Below are 24,507 nucleotides of genomic sequence, written 5' to 3'. Positions count from 1 at the left end.
TCAAAATAAGTACAAAAACAGTACAAATCAGCACCAGGGGGTTGTAAACTCAATAAAGTAACTAAACTAAAATACAATGCAAAAAAAATCAAAATAAATTTAAAAAAAATAAATAAATAAATAAATTTAAAAAAAAAAATATATATATATATATATATATATATATATATATATATATATATATATATATATATATATATATATATATATATATATATATATATATATATATATATATATATATATATATGCTCACACAAGTTCAGTAAATACTTTAAATTTGGAACACAGCATCATCGTTTTCACAGCTTTTTGGTTGTTAGAGGTAGATAGTGTTTTAACGTAGAGTTCTAATTCATTTTTAAAGGCACAAAAAACAGGTCGGGTATTGAGAAACTTGCATGTATGAATATAAAACTTAGCCAATAGTATAATGAGGTTGCAAAGGTAAAATTCATTTTCAAATTTATGCATGTTCGAAATAAACTGAAACTGACCCGAATGCAGCTGAGATAGTCTCCAGCACCCCCCGCGATCCCGAAAGGGACAAGCGGTAGAAAAATGGATGGATGGATGAACTGCAACATGACGTAACGGTGTGATGCAAGCTATAATGTGTAACGTTACACATCGTTATTTTTTGTGTTAAGACCCAACATAAAATTATACATTATAATTATAAATTATGTGAATGCGTACATTTGAACATAACTAATCAAATAATACTTACCTCCTTGTCGACTCTGCACGTCTGAAAAGCAGAGGGTCATCCAGGCCGGCCCTTCTTGCTGCCAAATAACCCAACATTGTTTTAAAATAACAAAACTCTGGATTAAATGTGAGTATTTACAAAATGTGTTCAACGTTAACCACAAGGCTAGCATGCTACCCAGACTGAGGAAGGGCTATTCTAAGTATAAACACGTTTCTCGCAATGTTAAACATGATATTACGTCGGTAGAGGTGTAAAAGCGAACAAACCGAACAATATTCTCTATTATGGCTGTTTTTAATCAATTAATTTTGTTCAATAAATATATTTGGCTCAACACAAGCCGCCATTTTGAAACAACAGACGACTTCCGCTAACAAACGCGCCTATTGGTTCGTCAAGTCAGTATTCGCCAATCAGAATGCAGCTTGTTCAATGTTGCCCCGCCCCCCGGAAGACTTGCATAAACAACCCGCTGAGGTGCACGCAGCCACTAAAAAGGACACGGAAAAATCTTTATAAATAACATTTTGCAATCTTGTAAATATGAACAAAGTTGTCGGCGCCTTACGGAGGACATTTGGCATAGTACGCGAGCACGTCGGGACAGATCATTTGGGGAATAAGTACTACTTTGTACCCGAACAGAAGACATGGACAGGTAAGTCACGCCGTGTTATGCTAAATGTAGCTCGTTTTAATACTGGGCAAACAAGCCAATTTACAGCTTCAAATTGTACAAATTTAGCAAGTTACGGTCATACACCGTCACCAATTTAGGTGAATCGATTTATTTGACCAATTCCTTAATGACATTGAAGATGTTATTGAACCACTTATCCTGCTGCCTTTTCAATATTTAACAAATCGTAAATCCTCATGAATAATGAATGAAGGAAGTAACTTTTTGTATTATTCTAATTTTGCACCAAAAATATGTCGTCTTGAGTTTGACACCACCATTTAACCTTGTCGTACTGCAGGTTGACCACTTGATGGCGTACGAGGCTCACTATCATTATTTATGCGAGTTTTCTCTTGAGCATGTATTTTTTTTAAATGTATTTATTAGACTAACTGCACATCCATCCATCCATTTCTACCGCTTGTCCCTTTTTGGGGTCGCGGGGGGTGCTGGAGCCTATCTCAGCTGCATTCGGGCGGAAGGCGGGTTACACCCTGGACAAGTCGCCACCTCATCGCAGGGCCAACACAGATAGACAGACAACATTCACACTCACATTCACACAGTAGGGCCCATTTAGTGTTGCCAATCAACCTATCCCCAGGTGCATGTCTTTGGCGGTGGGAGGAAGCCGGAGTACCCGGAGGGAACCCACGCAGTCACGGGGAGAACATGCAAACTCCACACAGAAAGATCCCGAGCCCGGGATTGAACCCACAGCTGCTCAGGACCTTCGTATTGTGAGGCACATTCACTAACCCCTGTTCCACCGTGCTGCCCGGTCATTTACATGTAAAGTTAAAAAAGTTAAAGTACCAATGATAGTCACACACACACACTAGGTGTGGTGAAATGTGTCATCTGCATTTGACCCATCCCCTTCATCATTATTGGTGATTTAACCCCCCAATTCCAACCCTTGATGCTGAGTGCCAAGCAGGGAGGTAATGGGTTCCATCTTTATAGTCTTTGGCATGGGTGTCAAACTGTGGCCTGCGGGCCAAATTAACATTAGAGCTGGCCCGCCTGTATTATACAGCAGCGGTGCCGCTGTAACACCGCATTCACCGCTAATACTCATATTTGCCAACCCTCCAGATTTTCCCGGGTGACTCCCGGATTTCAGTGCTGGGGCAACCATTCTCCCAAATTTCTCCCGACTTCCACCTGGACAACATAATTGGGGGCGTGCCTTAAAGGCACTGCCTGCAGCGTCCTCTACAACCTGTCATCACGTCCGCTTTTCCTCCATACAAACAGCGTGCCGGCCCAGTCACGTACTATATGCGGCTCTTACACACACACACGTGAATGCAAGCATACTTGATCAACATCCATACAGGTCACACTGAGGGTGTCCGTATAAACAACTTTAACACTGTTACAAATATGCGCCACAATGTGAACCCACACCAAACAAGAATGACAAACACATTTCGGGAGAGCATCCTCACCGTAACACAACATAAACACAACAGAACAAATACCCAGAACCCCTTGCAGCACTAACTCTTCCGGGACGCTACAATATACACCCCCCGCTACCACCAAACCCGCCCCCGCCCACCAAGTTAATGTTGATATTTACCTCAAAAGGCTGCACATTTTTTATTTAAATTTTATTTAATATACCATTGATGTTTTTTCGTTTGTTTTTTGAAAGTTGATTTTGCACTATTAAGTGATATAAGCATTGCTTGTTCCATATTCAGTGTTAAAGCAGATCAGTGTAGCAAACGGAGCAATATTTAACGTTTTATTCATGCACTTTCTCTTGCTACTTCAAGGCTTGAATGTTTGATTCATTCATTATTATTTTATTTTCAAATTTATTCTTAGCCTGTGGAAAAAGTTTATTTTGATATTTACCTCAGAAGGCTGCAAACAGAAAAGAGGCATTCAATTTTTATTTAAATTTTATTTGATATGTCATTGATATTTTTTAATTATTATTATTTGAAACTCGATTTTGCATGTCACTATAAAGTTATATAAGCCTTGCTTGTTCAATATTCAATGCAAAACTTGTTTGGGTCTCTATTAAAAGGTTAATTTGTTCAACCTTGGCCCGCGGCTTTGTTCAGTTTTACATTTGATGTCACACAAGATATTTCAATACAGTGTTTCCCATAAACTGCCAAGATACCGGTGACGAAGGGGCGTGGCTATGGGCGTGGTCACCATGACATCATCGAGTAATTTGCATAATTGACTACAATGATATGATTTTCTCTAAAAAGGCTCAAAAAATGTATACTTACTAATTAATAATAACAGTTTTGTTTTAAACGTCCATCCATCCATCCATTTTACAATATAATTACAACACTATATGTACATATTTATATACAGATTTGAATAATAAGTTATTCACTGAAATATATTTATTAATTGTGGTTCTTACAAAAAATATATCTTATAAAAATATAAAACCTAAAATGTCTCTTAAAGCTCTGCCCCTTTAATTAGTGCATACTAAATAATTTTACTTTAGCCTACTACTACAACCATATTATTTACCAGCAACATAAAGTGAAACAGAGGCAGAGGTGTCCTGCCACAGTCAGTAACAAATAAACAGAAAACAGTAGTGGTGGTAGATAGACACAGAGCTTCATCAAACATCTGATCCACTGAACAAAGAGCTCCAAAAATCTTGATCCTACACTTCTCTTTTGTAAAGTAAATCTGAACAGCCGATATGGGCATCTACATCAACTATATGATTTGCCTGAGAAGCTGGACAAAACAAAAAATTTAAAAAAAAAAAAAAAAAATCTGTTTGTGGCGGCCTTAATTCTTTCGTGGCGGGCCGCCACAAATAAATGAATGTGTGGGAAACACTGCAATAAGTGTCAAATAAAAATGAGCTGCATATCAAATAGTATATGTCCTACGGTGTTGATGTGGAAATAGTTGCTTCGGCATTTAATTGGTGTGGCACCGAACGGCGATGTTGACATGTAAAGACATATTCCCGCTTGAAGCCAAACCACCGTCAGACGATGGGAATTAATTCTTCCTCCATTTGTTACCAGATTTGCGCCTTCTCTCTCTCGTATTACCACCCGCACCTCACCGTTAGCATCACAGCTAACGTTACCATGTCGCTACCATCTCTTCCCCGCGGGAGCGTGTGACGTTGCACAGGTGTCAGTATGTGACGTATGTAAGAAGGTGCGCTTGTTTAAGTCTCTGTGAGAAGGAGAGACAAGAAAGAGTGAGAAACGCATGCAGTGTAATGCCCGCAACTAAAAGCAACTGCGTGAGAACGTATACCGTATTTTTCGGAGTATAGGTCGCTCCGGAGTATAAGTCGCACCGGCCGAAAATGCATAATAAAGAAGGAAAAAAACATATATAAGTCGCACTGGAGTATAAGTCGAATTTTTTGGGGAAATTTATTTGATAAAACCCAACACCAAGAATAGACATTGGAAAGGCAATTTAAAATAAATAAAGAATAGTGAACAACAGGCTGAATATGTGTATGTAATATGACGCATAAATAACCAACTGAGAATGTGCCTGGTATGTTAAAGGCCTACTGAAACCCACTACTACCGACCACGCAGTCTGATAGTTTATATATCAATGATGAAATCTTAACATTGCAACACATGCCAATACGGCCGGGTTAACTTATAAAGTGACATTTAAAACTTCCCGGGAAATATCCGGCTGAAACGTCGCGGTATGATGACGTATGCGCGTGACGAAGTCAGAGTAACGGAAGTTATGGTACCCGTAGAATCCTATACAAAAAGCTCTGTTTTCATTTCATAATTCCACAGTATTCTGGACATCTTTTGCAATTTGTTTAATGAACAATGAAGGCTGCAAAGAAGACAGTTGTAGGTGGGATCGGTGTATTAGCAGCGGACTACAGCAACACAACCAGGAGGACTTTGTTGGAGCGCTAGCCGCGCTAGCCGCCGACCTCACCTTGACTTCCTACGTCTACGGGCCGCCAAACGCATCGGGTGAAGTCCTTCGTCCTTCTGCCGATCGCTGGAACGCAGGTGAACACGGGTGTTGATGAGTAGATGAGGGCTGGCTGGCGTAGGTGGAGAGCTAATGTTTTTAGCATAGCTCTGTGAGGTCCCGTTGCTAAGTTGCTAAGTTAGCTTCAATGGCGTTGTTAGCACAGCATTGTTAACCTTCGCCAGCCTGGAAAGCATTAACCGTGTATTTACATGTCCACGGTTTAATAGTATTGTTGATTTTCTATCTATCCTTCCAGTCAGGGGTTTATTTTTTTGTTTCTATATGCAGTTAAAGCAAGATGCTATCACGTTAGCTCGTAGCTAAAGCATTTCGCCGATGTATTGTCGTGGAGATAAAAGGCACTGAATGTCCATTTCGCGTTCTCGACTCTCATTTTCAAGAGGATATAGTATCCGAGGTGGTTTAAAATACAAATCTGTGATCCACAATAAAAAAAGGACAGTGTGGAATCCAATGAGCCAGCTTGTACCTAAGTTACGGTCAGAGCGAAAAAAGATACGTCCATCACTGTCTCTCAAGTCCTTCACTGTAACGTTCCTCATCTACGAATCTTTCATCCTCGCTCAAATTAATGGGGTAATCATCACTTTCTCGGTCCGAATCTCTCTCGCTCCATTGTAAACAATGGGGAATTGTGAGGAATACTAGCTCCTGTGACGTCACGCTACTTCCGGTACAGGCAAGGCTTTTTTTTATCAGCGAGCAAAAGTTGCGAACTTTATCGTCGATTTTCTCTACTAAATCCTTTCAGCAAAAATATGGCAATATCGCGAAATGATCAAGTATGACACATAGAATGGATCTGCTATTCCCGTTTAAATAAAAAAAAATCATTTCAGTAGGCCTTTAACGTAACATATTATGGTAAGAGTCATTCAAATAACTATAACATACAGAACATGCTATACGTTTACCAAACAATCTGTCACTCCTAATCGCTAAATCCCATGAAATCTTATACGTCTAGTCTCTTACGTGAATGAGCTAAATAATATTATTTGATATTTTACGGTAATGTGTTAATAATTTCACACATAAGTCGCTCCTGAGTATAAGTCGCACCCCCGGCCAAACTATGAAAAAAACTGCGACTTATAGTCCGAAAAATACGGTACTCGAATATCACGATATAGTCATTTTCTATATCGCACAGAGACAAACCTGCGATATATCGAGTATATCGGTATATCACCCAGCCCTAGTTTGAACTGACCTACCGATCTCAGGGCGGACACTCTAACCACAAGGCACATTGTTGGTAAGTCCTCCACAAAAACAGCTTGGAGCAGAGCTTGAGTAGATAAAATGCATGACACACATTCATTAATAGTTAACTATTCATGTGAGGTATTTTCTTCTTTAACTAGGGACCGGGGCCACTAGCCTCCAGCAGGCTTGCACGCATGGTTTCCTTCTGACGGAACTTGACTTTCTACTTCACCTTTTCTTTAAGCACTTTGCTAGGCGGAGGAAACTTGCACCCACCTCCATATTTATAATTCATTACACGGCTGCGGGACTGTCAGACTATTCAAATGAGACATCACACAGTTCCATTTCCCCCCATCACGCCAAAAGGCTACCGTCGGGCCGGCCAATGGCGGCGACTGACACCGCAGGACCAGCAATGCATTGCTAACACGTGACGAGAAATATACATCTTTTCCTCTCTCTTGTCTTGCCACTGAACTCGGTCCAGGCCGGTGGAAGTAAATCAGATGCATTATTCAGTCCATATGTCTTGCTAAAGCGAGCTCTTTTTTGATCTTAAACTGATAGGCCAAGCGTGGGCTCGGGGGCCTTGAAGCACGGACCGCCGAGGCTTTCCGCTGCAGCATACCAGCGGTCGGTTCAGACAGGGTGAATGAGAGCTTTTCCTTGCTCTACCTACTCCTTCTTCTATTCATTTGTTCATCCCCAGTGCTCGGTCCATCCTGCTACCTTTATCCATGCTTTGCTGCTCCCATTTTCTACCTCTCTTGGACCGTTAACGTTAGAAAACTGGGGCGTAAAGCAATCTTGCGTGTGGTAAACTATGTATGAGGTGCTCAGAAAAAGGGCTAAAAGGACACAAAGGCCCTAGTTTTTACCTCCATCAAGTACAAAGGTGGTATGTTTCAATGGGGCGGTATAGCTCGGTTGGTAGAGTGGCCGTGCCAGCAACTTGAGGGTTCCAGGTTCGATCCCCGCTTCCAACATCCTAGTCACTGCTGTTGTGTCCTTGGGCAAGACACTTTACCCACCTGCTCCCAGTGCCACCCACACTGGTTTAAATGTAACTTAGATATTGGGTTTCACTAGGTAAAGCGCTTTGAGTCACAAGAGAAAAAGCGCTATATAAATATACACTACCATTCAAAAGTTTGGGGTCACCCAAACAATTTTGTGGCATAGCCTTCATTTCTAAGAACAAGAATAGACTGTCGAGTTTCGGATGAAAGTTCTCTTTTTCTGGCCATTTTGAGCGTTTAATTGACCCCACTAATATGATGCTCCAGAAACTCAATCTGCTCAAAGGAAGGTCAGTTTTGTAGCTTCTGTAACGAGCTAAACTGTTTTCAGATGTGTGAACATGATTGCACAAGGGTTTTCTAATCATCAATTAGCCTTCTGAGCCAATGAGCAAACACATTGTACCATTAGAACACTGGAGTGATAGTTGCTGGAAATAGGCCTCTATACACCTATGTAGATATTGCACCAAAAACCAGACCTTTGCAGCTAGAATAGTCATTTACCACATTAGCAATGTATAGAGTGTATTTCTTTAAAGTTAAGACTAGTTTAAAGTTATCTTCATTGAAAAGTACAGTGCTTTTCCTTCAAAAATAAGGACATTTCAATGTGACCCCAAACTTTTGAATGGTAGTGTACTTCACTTCACTTCAATGTATTGAAGGGGCTGATGAATTTAGGTTGTCCTGAAGAATTTGGAGGTAATCCTCCTTTTTCATTGTCCCATTTACTCTCTGTAAAGCACTTGTTCCATTGGCAGCACAACAGGCCCAGAACATAATACTACCACCACCAAGCTTGACGGTAGGCATGGTGTTCCTGGGATTAAAGACCTCACCTTTTCTCCTCCAAACATGTTGCTGGGTATTGTGGCCAAACAGCTCCATTTTTGTTTCATCTGACATCCCATGGACAAAGATAAGACCTTCTGGAGGAAAGTTCTGTGGTCAGATGAAACAAAAATGGAGCTGTTTGGCCACAATACCCAGCAACATGTTTGGAGGAGAAAAGGTGAGGCCTGGTAGTATTATGCTCTGGGCCTGTTTTGCTTCCAATGGAACTGGTGTGTTGTACATGCACAATTTGCACATGTATGCTAAAATCCTTCGCTCTTGCCATTTCTAATAAAAAGTAGCGTATAGTTCTCATGTATATCTTTCAGTAGACTCGATATCGAAGCATTTCAAACTACAACATGGCTTTTTGATTGATTGATTGAAACTTTTATTAGTAGATTGCACAGTACAGTACATATTCCGTACAATTGACCACTAAATGGTAATACCCAAATACGTTTTTCAACTTGTTTAATTCGGGGTCCAAGTAAATCAATTCATGGCTGACGAGGAGAAGACTCAATCGAAGGAGGCTTGGCCTGGAGGAGGGCTTCGGCACGTAAATAAAACTGCCCACAAAACACTGCATTCTGAAGAGACGGTCAGAAAGCTGCTTGAAGATGGTCTGCAAAACAAAATCTATGCAAAAATTTGACCAAAGCACCACCACACCATTACATGTACTTTAGACCACGAGGAAGAAAAAAATCATAATATGACCCTTTTGAGTCAGGGCACTCTTACGTTGAGGTACCACTGTAAATTTAAGTACGTCCACAACATAGACATCTAGGGGTGTAACGGTACGTGTATTTGCAGTGTTTCCCATAAACTGCCAAGATACCTGTGGTGGTGGGGGCGTGGCTATGGGCGTGGTCGCCATGACATCATGGGGTAATTTGCATAATTTACTGCAATGATATGATTTTCTCTAAAAAGGCTCAAAAAATGTATACTTACTAATTAATAATAACAGTTTTGTTTTAAACGTCCATCCATCCATCCATCCATTTTACAATATAATTACAACACTTTATGTACATATTTATATACAGATTTGAACAATAAGTTATTCACTGGAATATATTTATTAATTGTGGTTCTTTCAAAAAATATATCTTATAAAATATAAAAGCTAAAATGTCTCTTAAAGCTCTGCCCCTTTAATTAGTGCATACTAAATCATTTAACTTTAGCCTACTACTACAACCATATTATTTACCAGCAACATAAAGTGAAACAGCGGCAGACAGTTTTCTTACTGTACCGAAAATGAACCGAACCGTGAGCTCTAAACCGAGGTACGTACCGAACCAAAAATTGTGTGTACCGTTACACCCCTATAGACATCATGTTGCCTTTATTCCAGACTAGGGATGTAACGATAAACGTTATACATGATAATTATCGTTTTGATTATTTTGATGGAAAAACCGTGATTGATAATCGTACTTTGATCAACTCACGGACAGACAGATTTTTGTTTGTGCACATTGAACCTACAAGCTGTGCTCTGCTAGTACAGAATGGTCATCTTATACTGTTGTATTTACGGTGCGTTCAACGGCCGCTGAACAGAGTAGGACGCCACAACGCCTGCCTGAACACTCTTATCCATGAAGCATAAAGAACATAAAACATGCTGTATAGTGGGCTTTCTCACATTGTGTCTATTTATTTTAGGTATTTAAAAAAACCTAAAGATTTCAGTGTGCATAGGTACTTTTTGAGCACATTCAATGCGATAATAATGATAACTGTGATCATTTTTGGTCACAATAATCATGATATTACATTTTCATATTGTTCTATTGTTCCAGTCATGTGCTTCCTGCTTACTTCTTCCCAACGTTCGGTTTCGTCAGTCTTGTTTTCGATGATAAAAGTCTTTTGGCCGGACATTTTTGATGTGATGCATCACTCATGTTTATTGTTGTTATTCCTTACCCATGTTTAAATGTCAATCACTGAGAGATTCAGCATTGTTGGTGTGCATTTAGTTTTTGTTTATGTCCAGTGTAATTTCAAACGTCTCTTTATTTTCCCTCCAGTGAGCCGGTCCTCCACATGCTCCTTTTCCTTTTGTTGCTGCCTCTTGACTCACCCTCCCCTCCCCATACCCTCTTTGAAGCCCTGCCAGCGAAGACCGCGGCGATTCAGAAGAGAAGAGTAGTTCAGCATGGCGGAGACTCTCTTTCTTTCTGTCTTTCTATGCCCTCTCGTCTTCATGTCTTGCAGCTCGCATCAAAATGAAGGCCTTAATGAGTAGCGTGTGCCTGCAGAGCGAGAGGGGAAACTGTAGCTACCCACTGCATCTAGAGATGTCCGATAATGGCTTTTTTTGCCGATATCCGATATTCCGATAATGTCCAACTCTTAATTACCGATTCCGAAATCAACCGATACCGATATATACAGTCGTGGAATTAACACATTATTATGCCTAATTTGGTTGTGATGCCCCGCTGGATGCATTAAACCAGTGGTCCCCAACCTTTTTGTAACTGGACCGGTCAACGCTTGAAAATTTGTCCTGCGGACCGGTGGGGGGGGGGGGGGGGGGGGGTATTTTTATTTTAAAAAAAAAATGTTAATGTTTTTTTTTTTTTTTGTCATAAAAAAATACAATTATGTCTGCTTACGGACTGTAGCCCTGCAGACTGTATTGATCTATATTGATATATAATGTAGGAACCAGAAATAATAATAGCAGAAAGAAACAACCCTTTTGTGTGAATGAGTGTAAATGGGAGAGGGAGGTTTTTTGGGTTGGTGCACTAATTGTAAGTGTATCTTGTGTTTTTAATGTTGATTTAATAAAAAAAAAAAAAGTTTTTAATTTTGTTAAATTTCTTGTGCGGCCCGGTGGCTGGGGACCACTGCATTAAACAATGTAACAAGGTTTTCCAAAATAAATCAACTCAAGTTATGGGAAAAAATGCCAACATGGCACTGCCATATTTATTATTGAAGTCACAAAGTGCATTATTTTTTTTAACATGCCTCAAAACAGCAGCTTGGAATTTGGGACATGCTCTCACTGAGAGAGCATGAGGAGGTTGAGGTGGGCGGGGTTGGGGGGGGGCCGAGTTGAGGTGAAGTGTTGTATATTGTAACGTCCCGGAAGAGTTAGTGCTGCAAGGGGTTCTGGGTATTTGTTACGGTGCGGATGTTCTCCCGAAATGTGTTTGTCATTCTTGTTTGGCGCATATTTGTAACAGTGTTAAAGTTGTTTATACGGCCACCCTCAGTGTGACCTGTATGGCTGTTGACCAAGTGTGCCTTGCATTCACTTGTGTGTGTGAAAAGCCGTAGATGTTACGTAATTGGGCCGGCACGCAAATTCAGTGCCTTTAAGGCACGCCCCCAAATATTGTTGTCTGGGTGGAAATGGTTGCCCCGGGAGATTTTCGGGTGGGGCTCTGAAATTCGGGAGTCTCCCGGGAAAATCGGGAGGGTTGGCAAGTATGACTGGGAGACGCAACTGCTCTGTACTTCTCCCTATGTCCGTGTACCACTCCGTACAGCGGCGTAAATTTTACTTTTTGAAACCGATACCGATAATTGCGGATATTACATTTTAAAGCATTTATCGGCCGACATTATCGGACATCTCTAACTGCATCACCCGTGCGTCCATGTCCAACTGGCTGTCCATCCAGCAGTCTCTCCTTGTTGTTGGCTCAGCTGAATATGGGATCAATAATTATTTCACTCTTGGTCCCGTAGGCCCGGGCCGGCCCGGCCTCGCACTGCATGAGGTCGCCGTGTCATGCTGATGAAAGCCAAAGCGCCACGCGGACGTGGGCTCATTCGTCTTCGCGCCTGCAGCTTCTGACGTCCCGCTGTCGCCGCCTCCTTTTTTTTTTTTGTATTATTTTAGAAAGAAGAGAAGGCGCACTGACATTATCGGCCGCTGCAGGCGCATTTGAAAATAATTGCCTGTATGATTGCTATTTTTCTTACCTCTTTGAGGAGGTGTTGCCTTTGTCTCCGAATCAATGGCTGCTCAATACCGGACAGAGGAAAGGCAGCTTCCTTTCATGTCTTGACTGAAAAGCGAGTATTTTTAGCCCTATTCATTTTTAGCAGCGTCTGCCATGCAGTTTTAATCCATCCCGCAGAAAGGAAGGGATTCAGAGGTTCCTCAGAGGTGCGCCACGCTGTGTCAGAGAAAAGGCGCGCTGGCTTCTTGTCGTCCCGTCACCATCCCTCTGCCTTTTGTCTATTATTTATTTGATCAGCCAAAACCGAAAAGGCCTCGGCTCCGCTATTTCAGGACGGCTCCACTCTAGGGACGGCGAGCGACGCGGCGCATGCATTTGTATCTGCTTTGTGTTTAAAAGGAATCAGCCATTGTGTGTATTTTCCTCCCCGCTTCATGCCCTAACACACTTAGCACAACAACAGATGGCCGCGTGTCATCAGAGCGTTGATTCAAGCCGCTTATTTCCATGGAAAGAGTCGCGGCGGTGGAATAGACGCCGGTCCAAATGGCTGTTTATTCTGCCCAAGTCATCCCCTGGGTGCCATGACGGAAGGTCTACCCTACAGTAGGACATCAAGGCAGTGTTTACCACGCGCGGTTGGCGATGTCCAGGCTCGCTACGGTAAATCACGTTAATTGATCAGCAGCTTCGCAGTGCGCAAGGTTTAAATGAAGGTTGTTTAATCGCTACAGAGGCGCAAAGTGGGCTTGGCTTGTCGCACCAGGTTGCAAAGTATTGTGTGTGTGTGTGTGTGTGTGTGTGTGTTTGTGTGTGTGTGTGTGTGTGTGTGTGCGAACATCACGGAGTGGCTTAACTACTAAATTAAAAAAGCATTTGCAAAGATGGATGCTCACGCTGAGATAAAGGAATTCAATTCCAGTGGGAGAACGTTCCAAGTAGGGCGAGGCGGCCAATGTCACCGCGGTTCAAAATGAAGTCTTTACTTCGTACTTGAGAACTCATTGAGTTGATCTCGTAGAGCCAAGATGAGAGCTCTATCAAGTATTTTAGTCGTATCTCTAAATGACACCGTCATTCATGTAACAACATGTTTACTACCGTATTTTTCAGACCATAAGGCGCACCGGGTTATAAGGTGCATTGTCGATTATTCAGGTCTATTTTCACAAAAAAGGCGCACCGTATATAAGGCACATTATGATTTTTTAAAATATATTTAAAACACTTTCTTGTGATCTCAATAACATGTAATGGTCGTTTGGTCAAAAAGTGGCATAGATTATGTTTTACAGGCCATCTTTAAGTCGCTTTCTGACCGTCTCTTCAGGATCCGCTGTTTTGTGGGCGGTCTTATTTACATTGCTTGACTCCAACAGCGTCTTCTCCCCGTCATCTTAGTTGTACCGGCGTTTTGTTAGCGCTTCCATAGCAAGTCTACTGACAGATATGTTAGAACTGTACGCTACATTATATTACAAGTGGCAACAACGGAGGATGAATGCCCCACATCAAAAGGATAGACCAAAACAAGGAGTTTATTGCCTATGACGCAGACTATAATGGCGGACAGGCGCAAATTTTCAGGACTTATGCAGATCTCAGCAGGTACCTGTCAAAACGGGGGGGTCGCAACTTACTGCGAGGTTTGTTCTCCCAGGACGCAAACGGACTATTCCGGACAGGACTTGAAGGTAGGAACATATTTATTTTCTCAATGAATCCTACACAGGACAAAGACCGGAACCAAACAAAAGAAAAGCGTGCCGTTCACACGAGAAGCTAACGAACAAAAATAACTTAAAGCAGGAAACATAGAAGCTAAACACTTAACATGGACTATGGCATGGAACAAACAAGATTTACTGTGGCATGAAACGAGCAACTAGCAAAAACTTGGGATTGGACATGAAAACGAGCAGCATGACACAAGCAATGACGCCAGGCTGACTGACAGGCAAAGCTAGGCTTAAATTCTGGTCTCTTGATTAGAGCAAGTGCGTGTCCCGAACACCAGAGGCAGGTGAAACTAATAGATCGCCATGGAAACTAAAACAAACAAGGGTGCACAAAAACAGGAACTAATGGAGTCTTAAACTAAAAGAAAATAACAAAAAACATGATCCAGACCACAGATCATGACAGTACCAACAGGTAAGAAAAGTTGGTTTTGTATAATATTGCGAAACAAAACGCCAGATAATATCTCCTCATAGGTGCCATTTTGCGGTCCTTTTACAAGCACCATATTAATACTCGTATGTTCGACAATTCATCAAGCGGTGCGACTTTGTAGCTTACCAAAATCATACTAAAACATTTTGACAGATTTTTGAGCGCCGTGCGTAATGTTCTATATTCTCAATGAAACATCAAAGTTTTGGTGTTGCTTGCTTACCGGTACTTGTTAGCGTCATTTATTGAACATAGGGCTGGGCGATATGGCCTTTTATTAATATCTCAATATTTTTAGGCCATGTCACGATACACGATATACAGTTAATCTCTATATTTTGCCTTAGTCTTGAATGAACACTTGATGCATATAATCACAGCAGTATAATGATTCTGTGTCTACATTAAAACATTCTTGTTCATACTTCATTAATATATGCTCATTTTAAACTTTCATGCAGAGAGGGAAATCACAACTAAGTCTATTAACCAAAACAGTATTTATTAAAGTTATTAAGCAGTGGCACAAACATTCATGTCAATTCAAAACAGAAAGTGCAAGATTGTCAGAGACATTTTAAAACAAGCTATAAGTGCACTTTTGTGCATGATGTCACCAAGATGACGTATCAAAACAACACTAAATTAAAGTGCACTTTTTGTACAGAACGCCACTATAATAGTTAAAAACAGATAAAGTGCACTTTTGTGCATGATGTCACACAAGATATTTCAATATCTGTCAAATAAATATGAGCTGCATAATATGAAAAGCAGTCTTTTCGTGTTGTCCTCGCCAGTTTCGGGTCTTAAATGGCTGTCAACGTGTACAAACTTGTCGGAATACCTACTCAGACGTCTCATGTCCAAGTGAGATGCATGATTTATGATCTACAATAAACTTACAGGAAGCAGCAGACTGCTCGATGATCATGGCGCCGCTATAAATAGTTGGTCTGTGTTAGCACTCATAATAACAATATCACTAATACTTGGTTAATATTCAAATGACGAATTGTAAATGGTTTATTGTTGGCGGTTTTTGAAAGGTTATTTATCAGATTTTATTGGCGAAATAGAGGAGCTCCCATTGGCTCTGCTGTAAGTGGACTCTTATTTTCTGTTATTTACAAGTTAGAATGCATTTTAAAAAATCCATCCATTGTCATGTCTTTCATAATGATTGTGAAAGATAGGCAAAATTCCCCCAAAAAGTGTGTTTTAAAGTCCAAACAAATATGGTACTATGGTTGTGTTGCACATAATCATATTAAGAAAGATTTTTAAATTTGCTTTATTAAACAAATAATTGAATTAAACGAATAAATTAGGGATGTTCCTATCATCCGTGAGTGACATCAGCTAATACCAATACCGATCACATCTATTATGTATGTATGTATTTTTCAATGTATTCATACTGAGTGCTGTTGACAGTGTAATAATGTCAACACACTTTTTAAATTAGTTCCTTACGGTCCTTTATTTAATTCAATTGTTTGAGCAAAACCCAGTCAATGCAATAACTGAAAAGAAAAGCAAAAAAACTGCTATCTACTATTCATTTAAATCGTTTGGTTTTTGCTCTCAAAGTCCTCCTGTGTCCAGGGAATTATTCTCTGATGTTGTAATCATTAACAAAAACTATGGTATCCACCACCATGCAGTCATGTACTGACTGAGACAATGCTGACACATCAACAATTGTTTTTATCCATCAGTGTGTGAATGTGTGTGTGTGTGTGTGTGTGAATGGGTGAATGTGGAAAATAGTGTCAAAGCGCTTTGAGTTCCTTAAAAAAGGGTAGAAAAGCGCTATACGAGTACGACCCATTTACCATTTATCTCTCTCTAATGCTTATTAATCTACTTGTTAATTTCCTGTTAAAAGCTCATGCCGTAAAGTATGCTGTAATGTGGTTCCATCTACACTTGTTAAAGTTAACTAAGCACTTATTTCTTGGTGTTTTTTAAAGCAAAGTTATTAGTTTGTGACATATTTAGCTTCGTCCTCCAGTAATAATGATACTTGATAATGATGCATAAGGTACTAAGAAATGCATTTTGTTTGTCATAATAGAGGTGATCATTATTAGCTCAGGGGAGCAGCTCGGCATTAAAAGGCATTCATTGGCAATGGCGATCACATACCGTATTTTTCGGACTATAAGTCGCAGTTTTTTTCATAGTTTGGCTGGGGGTGCGACTTATACTCAGGAGCGACTTATGTGTGAAATTATTAACATATTACTGTAAAATATCAAATAATATTATTTAGCTCATTCACGTAAGAGACTAGACGTATACGATTTCATGGAATTTAGCGATTAGGAGTGACAGATTGTTTGGTAAAAGTATAGCATGTTCTATATGTTAAAGTTATTTGAATGACTCTTACCATAATATGTTACGTTAACATACCAGGCACGTTCTCAGTTGGTTATTTATGCGTCATATAACGTACACTTATTCAGCCTGTTGTTTACTATTCTTTATTTATTTTAAATTGCCTTTCAAATGTCTATTCTTGGTGTTGGGTTTTATCAAATACATTTCCCCCAAAAATGCGACTTATACTCCAGTGCGACTTATATATGTTTTTTTCCTTCTTTATTATGCATTTTCGGCCGGTGCGACTTATACTCTGGAGCGACTTATACTCCGTAAAATACGGTACATTTTCACGAAAATTGACCGATCGATCAGTTCTTCTCTAAAATACATGCATCTTTGAACAAGATTACTTTTTCTTACTAGTTTTCTGTTTGACTGACTTGTATTTGCATTTATATTATATGCAGAGCTGTACCAGTGTCTTATAGATTTTGTTGGAAATAATACTGTAAGTGTGAAAGACATGCGTGTTACATTTGTCGTTCTGTTGTTTGCAATGAACCGATCGGCGCTATTAAGGCTGACTGAACAGTTTGCTCCTACAACATTGGCTATGTTTCTGCTGTGTTGTGAAATATACTTATTAATACATGACTTTGTGGTCAAGGAGAGCTGAGTTTTCACTCCGAATCATTTATAGAGTAAGGAAAATAAGCTGAGTCTCCAAATGTACAATTATTGCCTGCTACCCATGAACACCTCATTTAGGTAAATAAACACAGCATTAACGGTAATTTTTATGCTAATAGTTATTCTGTACACTGCTGCTGGAATTTTAATTTTCCTGAGAGAACTCTCCTGAAGGAATCAATAAAGTACTATCTATCTATCTATCTATCTATTAGAGGTGTCAAAAAAGATACATTTTCAGAATAATCGCGATTTTTTATTTGTAATAATTCTTAATTGATTAAAAAAAAATCAAAAAATGACTTAAAAATATACATACTGTACATATACAGTCGTGGTCAAAAGTTTACATACCCTTGTAAAGAAGATAATGTCATGGCTGTAATAAGTTTCCAATCATTTCTGCAACTCTTAAGTCCATGTCAGAAAACCAACACATTTAGCTGAACTGCACCAATTTTGTCAAGAGGAGTGGTCAAAAACTCAAGCAGAAGCTTGCCAGAAGCCTGTGGATGGCTACCAAAAGTGCCTTATTGCAGTGAAACTTGCCAAGGGACATGTAACCAAATATTAACATTGCTGTTGACCCAGCAGATTCGGTCACATTTTCAGTAGACCCATAATAAATTCATAAAAGAACCAAACTTCATGAATGTTTTTTGTGACCAACAAGTACGTGCTCCAATCACTCTATCACAAAAAAAATAAAGTTGTAGAAATTATTGGAAACTCAAACCAGCCATGACATTATGTCCTTTACATGTGTATGTAAACTTTTGACCACGACTGTAGCTGCTCATATTTGCTGTACAGCTTTACTTTAGAAAAAAGAAGTATTAGATACTTCTTTTTGTTGCCTTATTTGTATTTGACCTAATTAAATGTTTTGGAAGCATTTTATTAAAAACAAAACCAGTTTCCTTTTAAGTATAATAGAAATTGATCAGAGATGTTTATTTTATGGCAGAATGTAGTGAATCTTAGAACTGGCATCCATCCATCCATCCATTTTCTACCGCTTGTCCCTTTTGGGGTCTATCTCAGCTGCATGTTATTAAAAAAGTATAGATTTTGAATCGAGAATCTGTTCTGAATTTAATCGTTACCCCCAAGAATCGAATGGAATCACCCAAAGATGCACAGCCCTTCTATTTATATTACCATCTGATTGCTTATGAACAGGGGTCTCAAATACGCGGCCCGCGGGCCATTTGTGGCCAGCAAGACGTTATTTTGCTTAGTATGAAAATTTAATGTTAGAGCAGCCCACGAGTTTTATATGAATGGCGCTTGACAGCATCATACTTGTAAACCCTCCCGATTTTTCCGGGAGACTCCCGAATTTCCGTGCCCCTCCCAGAAATCGAATTTCTGCCGATTTTCACCCAGACAACAATATTAAGGGCGTGCCGTGACGGCACTGCCTTTAGCGTCCTCTACAGCCTGTACAAACAGCGTGCCAGCCCAGTCACATGTTGTATTTGGCTTCTGCAGACACACGTAAGCGACTGCAAGACATACTTGATCAACAGCCACACAGGTCACACTGAGGGTGTCCGTATAAACAACTTTAACACTGTTACAAATATGCGCCACACTGTGAACCCACACCAAACAAGAATGACAAACACATTTCGGGAGAACATCCGCACCGTAACACAACATAAACACAACAGAACAAATACCCAGAACCTCTTGCAGCATTAACTCTTCCGGGACGCTACAATATACACCCCCGCTACCACCAAACCCCGCCCCGCCCCGAGTTAGGGCTGCAAGGTGTTCTGGGTATTTGTTCTGTTGTGTTTATGTTGTGTTACGGTGCAGATGTTCTCCCGAAATGTGTTTGTCATTCGTGTTTGGTGTGGGTTCACAGTGTGGCGCATATTTGTAACAGTGTTAAAGTTGTTTATACGGCCACCCTCAGTGTGACCTGTATGGCTGTTGATCAAGTATGTCTTGCAGTCACTTATGTGTGTCTGCAGAAGCCTCATACACCATGTGACTAGGCCGGCACGCTGTTTGTATGGTGAAAAAGCGGACGCGACGACATGTCGTAGAGGACGCTAAAGGTAGTGCCATCACGGCACGCCCTTAATATTGTTGTCCGGGTGAAAATCTGAAGAAATTCGGGAGAATGGTTGCCCCGGGAGATTGTCGGGAGGGGCACTGAAATTCGGGAGTTTCCCGGAAACATCGGAAGGGTTGGCAATAGGGGTGTGGGAAAAAATCGATTCGAATTCAAATCGCAATTTTCACGTTTTGCGATTCAGAATCGATTCTCATTTTAAAAAAAATCGATTTTTAAAAAAAATATTTATTATTTATTAATTTTTTATTAATTTTTTATTTTTTTAATTAATCAATCCAACAAAACAATACACAGCAATACCATAACAATGCAATCCAATTCCAAAACCAAACCTGACCCAGCAACACTCAGAACTGCAATAAACAGAGCAATTGAGAGGAGACACAAACACGACACAGAACAAACCAAAAGTAGTGAAACAAAAATGAATATTATCAACAACAGTATCAATATTAGTTACAATTTCAACATAGCAGTGATTAAAAATCCCTCATTGACATTATCATTAGATAATTTTATTTTTGGTTCTCAGAAGTTCTCAGAAATATAAAGGCAGCTAGCCTAAGCCTACCAATTTTATTTATGTTACAGACATACATTTTATTACTGCTCTTGTGTTTTGTTAAGAAAAATAGAGACATAACGAACTAGTATTTGTGTAATTTTATTTGTGTAAGTGGCATGTTCTCACCAAACCAGATCTGGATCTGGTTTGGTGGCTGCAGGATTAGGTCTCTGCTTTTTGCAGATGATGTGGTCCTGATGGCTTCATCTGGCCAGGATCTTCAGCTCTCACTGGATCGGTTCGCAGCCGAGTGTGAAGCGACTGGGATGAGAATCAGCACCTCCAAGTCCGAGTCCATGGTTCTTGCCCGGAAAAGGGTGGAGTGCCATCTCCGGGTTGGGGAGGAGACCCCGCCCCAAGTGGAGGAGTTCAAGTACCTCTGAGTCTTGTTCACGAGTGAGGGAAAAGTGGACCGTGAGATCGACAGGCGGATCGGTGCGGCGTCTTCAGTAATGCGGACGCTGTATCGGTCCGTTGTGGTGAAGAAGGAGCTGAGCCGGAAGGCAAAGCTCTCAATTTACCGGTCGATCTACGTTCCCATCCTCACCTATGGTCATGAGCTTTGGGTCATGACCGAAAGGACAAGATCACGGGTACAGGCGGCCGAAATGAGTTTCCTCCGCCGGGTGGCGGGGCTCTCCCTTAGAGACAGGGTGAGAAGCTCTGCCATCCGGAGGGGAGCTCAAAGTAAAGCCACTGCTCCTCCACATCGAGAGGAGCCAGATGAGGTGGTTCGGGCATCTGGTCAGGATGCCACCCGAACGCCTCCCTCGGGAGGTGTTTAGGGCATGTCCAACCGGTAGGAGACCACGGGGAAGACCCAGGACACGTTGGGAAGACTATGTCTCCCGGCTGGCCTGGGAACGCCTCGGGATCCCCCGGGAGGAGCTGGACGAAGTGGCTGGGGAGAGGGAAGTCTGGGTTTCCCTGCTTAGGCTGCTGCCCCCGCGACCCAACCTCGGATAAGCGGAGGAAGATGGATGGATGGATGGATGGATGATGGCATGTTCTCAAAAATATAAAGGCAGCTAGCCTAAGCTCGTTTGATTTATGAATCATTTATTTTGTTGTTTTACACAAAGAACTAGTTCATAATGAACAGTTACAGTATTTTTGTGTAATTTATGGTAATGTTTGGGCAAGTTCTGGCAAAGACTGGCAGCTAGGCAAGCCTACCAATTGTATTCTATTGATGTTACAGTCACAGGAGTTGTATTACTGTATTTTATTGTTCTGGCAACTGAGTGAGTAGTAATTGAGTCAAATTCAGTCAGATGTTAAAACGTTTTGTTCTATTTAAAATTTGTGCAAGCATGAATAAATCAGACAACATATTGTCTTGGATTTACATTTGTGTGTTTACATTATTGCAATCAGTTGATAAAACATTGTCCTTTACAATTATAAAAGCTTTTTACAAAAATCTACTACTCTGCTTGCATGTCAGCAGACTGGGGTAGATCCTGCTGAAATCCTATGTATTGAATGAATAGAGAATCCTTTTGAATTGGGAAAAAATCTTTTTTTTTTTTTCTTTTTTTTTTGAATCGAGAATCGTTTTGAATTGAAAAAAAAAATCGATTTTGAATCGAATCATGACCCCAAGAATCGATTTTGAATCGAATCGTGGGACACCCAAAGATTCACAGCCCTAGTTGGCAAGTATGTTGCTAGGGCGGGAAAGCCATTCAAAGAAGGTGAATTCATTAAAAAGTGCATGTTAGATTTTTTTAAGAAATCTTTTCTTGCGGCCCAGCCTCACCCAGTTTCTGCATCCAGTGGCCCCCAGGTAAATTGAGTTTGAGACCCCTGCTTATGAGCAAATTATTCATGATTATTTTGCTCATATTCGACCTAGCAGACACTTTCCCAAAGTCACCATAAGTCCAATATCTGGTTCTATGGTTACCATCACACTTTTCCTGATACCCTTCTGCACCGGCATCACAAAAACGTGCCTGTGGAGTTCATTCGCTGTCTGGTGGGCATACATCTCAGATGTGCAGGGACACCTGAGGGGCTCCCTGTCACGTAAGTCCGGCTGGCGCCCGAACAGACGGCCTTTTCTGCCTATTCTGAACGTTTTAATGAAGCAGACAGGGAGAGGCAGAGATAAAGCAAGAGAAGGTGAAAAAAGTGAGTGACAAAGAACAAGCGGGATGCTGACATACGGGAGGAAATTATAGAGCGGATAGGGGAGAAGAATGACGAGAGTGAAAGTGAAATGAGGCTCTTTTTTTTTTGACAGAAAGAGGGTGAAATGAGTGGGTGGAACGGTCAGACGGGAGAGAAGAAGAAGGTGGAGGCAGGTTAATGGAGGCGGGGGGTTCTGAAGGTGCAACGGAAGGCGGCCGGATGATGGAGGTGAATAGAAAGGGGTGGACAGCTCCCTGTATGGACATCACACCCACAAGGGAGGAGGGGAAGTGGGGCTTACACAAAAGGACGCCGACTTCCTGGCTGGCTTGGCGAGGACTGCTAGTCGCCTTAAGTGCGCGGATATCCCTCCTCCCCGCGACTGTGCCTGCGTTTAGTTAAAAGTCGCACTCGGGGGAAATCAGCGTTCCTTCATATGAATTATTCTCCTTTCTACTCGAGCCTCGGCGGCTTCAGCGGGGACAAACTGAATAAAAAATAAAAAACGGACCGACTTTTATGCCTAAGCTCCGCCTCTCGGGGTGTAAAACAAGGGCTGGCCTTTTCCCTCTAAACCTCGCTTTGCGTCACAAGGCTCGCAGCTAATAGGTAACCATGGTTACAGGCCTCACACATCCCTTATGCTTTTTCCCCCTGTGGAAGAGAATGGAAGGATAAAGAAAAGAGAGATGGAGTCTGGATTGGTACCTGGTTGCCCCGGTATCACTGATGCTTATCCCATCACTCCATCTTCATAAAGACTGGCCCAGTGGTGCTCGTCCCTCTCTCCCACGCTCCTGCGCTCAACTGGAAAGAAATATAAGAGACTCAGACCAGGTATTTTTGTTCTCTTCAGTTCTAGACCAGTGCAGTTCAATTCCCTAAACCCTGATCTGACTTAGGCTTCCACTTTGTAGTCTCTAGCTGAGATGGCAGAACCTTGTGGGGCCAAAGAAAGTTGCAAGTAGGGACGGGCACCGACTTCTGTACTTTTATACAGTAGGTACTGACTAGGGTTGTACGGTATACCGGTATTAGTATAGTACCGCAAAACTAATGAATCATAATCGGTACTATACCGCCTAATAGAGATGTCCAATAATGGCTTCTTTGCAGTTATCCGATATTCTGATATTGTCCAACTCTTAATTACCGATTCCAATATCAACCGATACCGATATATACAGTCGTGAAATTAACACATTATTATGCCTAATTTTGTTGTGATGCCCCGCTGGATGCATTAAACAATGTAACAAGGTTTTCCAAAATAAATCAACTCAAGTTATGGAAAAAAGTGCCAACATGGCACTGCCATATTTATTATTGCTTTTAAGGCACGCCCCCAATATTGTTGTCTGGGTGGAAATCGGGAGAAATTCGGGAGAATTGTCAGGAGGGGCACTGAAATACGGGAGTCTCCCGGGAAAATCGGCAAGTATGACTGGGAGACGCAACTGCTCTGTACTTCTCCATACATCCGTGTACCACTCTGTACAGCGGAGTTTTAAAAAGTCATAAATTTTACTTTTTGAAACCGATACCGATCATTTCTGATATTACATTTTAAAGCATTTATCGGACAATAATATCGTCAGTCCGATATTATCGGACATCTCTACCGCCTATGAAAAGTACCGGCTCCTATGTCCTTCGACAAATGAGGACTTTGAATATGACCAATGTATGATCCTGTAACGACTTGATATCCGATTGATACCCAAATTTGTGGTATCATCCAAAACTAATGTAAAGCAGGTGTTAATCATAACAAGGCGTAGGTCAGGGTGATTACAAAAACAAATACTAATCAAATATACTGCATAAGAAGGGAGTCATAGAAACTGATGACAATCAAATATATTAAATTACGGAGTCCTAAAATACATAATTAATAGTATATAACAATAACATGTGTTTCTTAAACAAACTGTCAAAGAAATTAAAGTGCAAATGAAAATACAGCTTCACCACTTTAGTCATATTTTTTGCGGCTAAGAAACCTCTCTATGACTTTAGCTTCAGACTTCTTTTTTTTTTATATTGTCATTACTGCCACAAGTGGTAGAAAAGTGTATTACAACCGAGTGCC

General features: G+C 40.8%; 2 protein-coding genes across 4 annotated transcripts in view; one reads left to right on the top strand and one right to left on the bottom strand.

Annotated features, from left to right (window-relative positions):
- ercc8 (excision repair cross-complementation group 8) overlaps positions 1–1,071 on the bottom strand; it is a 29,674-nt gene extending 28,603 nt beyond the window's left edge. For both annotated transcript variants that reach the window (XM_062024266.1, XM_062024267.1), the window contains exon 1: positions 731–1,071. In XM_062024266.1, the coding sequence (XP_061880250.1) occupies positions 731–807 (77 nt within the window). In that variant the 5' untranslated portion in view covers positions 808–1,071. The remainder of the gene's footprint in view (positions 1–730) is intronic.
- Positions 1,072–1,160: 89 nt separating this feature from the next.
- The window catches only part of ndufaf2 (NADH:ubiquinone oxidoreductase complex assembly factor 2), a 58,624-nt gene continuing 35,277 nt past the window's right edge, over positions 1,161–24,507 (top strand). Inside the window, exon 1 of one of the 2 annotated variants that reach the window (XM_062024263.1) lies at positions 1,161–1,373. In XM_062024263.1, the coding sequence (XP_061880247.1) occupies positions 1,259–1,373 (115 nt within the window). In that variant the 5' untranslated portion in view covers positions 1,161–1,258. Of the gene's footprint in view, positions 1,374–12,906; positions 13,087–24,507 lie in introns of those variants that run through there. The other variant, XM_062024264.1, reaches the window with a different exon arrangement.

The sequence above is a fragment of the Entelurus aequoreus genome, linkage group LG17, assembly GCF_033978785.1.
Source record: "Entelurus aequoreus isolate RoL-2023_Sb linkage group LG17, RoL_Eaeq_v1.1, whole genome shotgun sequence".
NCBI lineage: Eukaryota > Metazoa > Chordata > Actinopteri > Syngnathiformes > Syngnathidae > Entelurus > Entelurus aequoreus.
The sequence above is the reverse complement of the archived record's forward strand: the minus strand, read 5'-3'. Positions and strand labels throughout refer to the sequence as shown.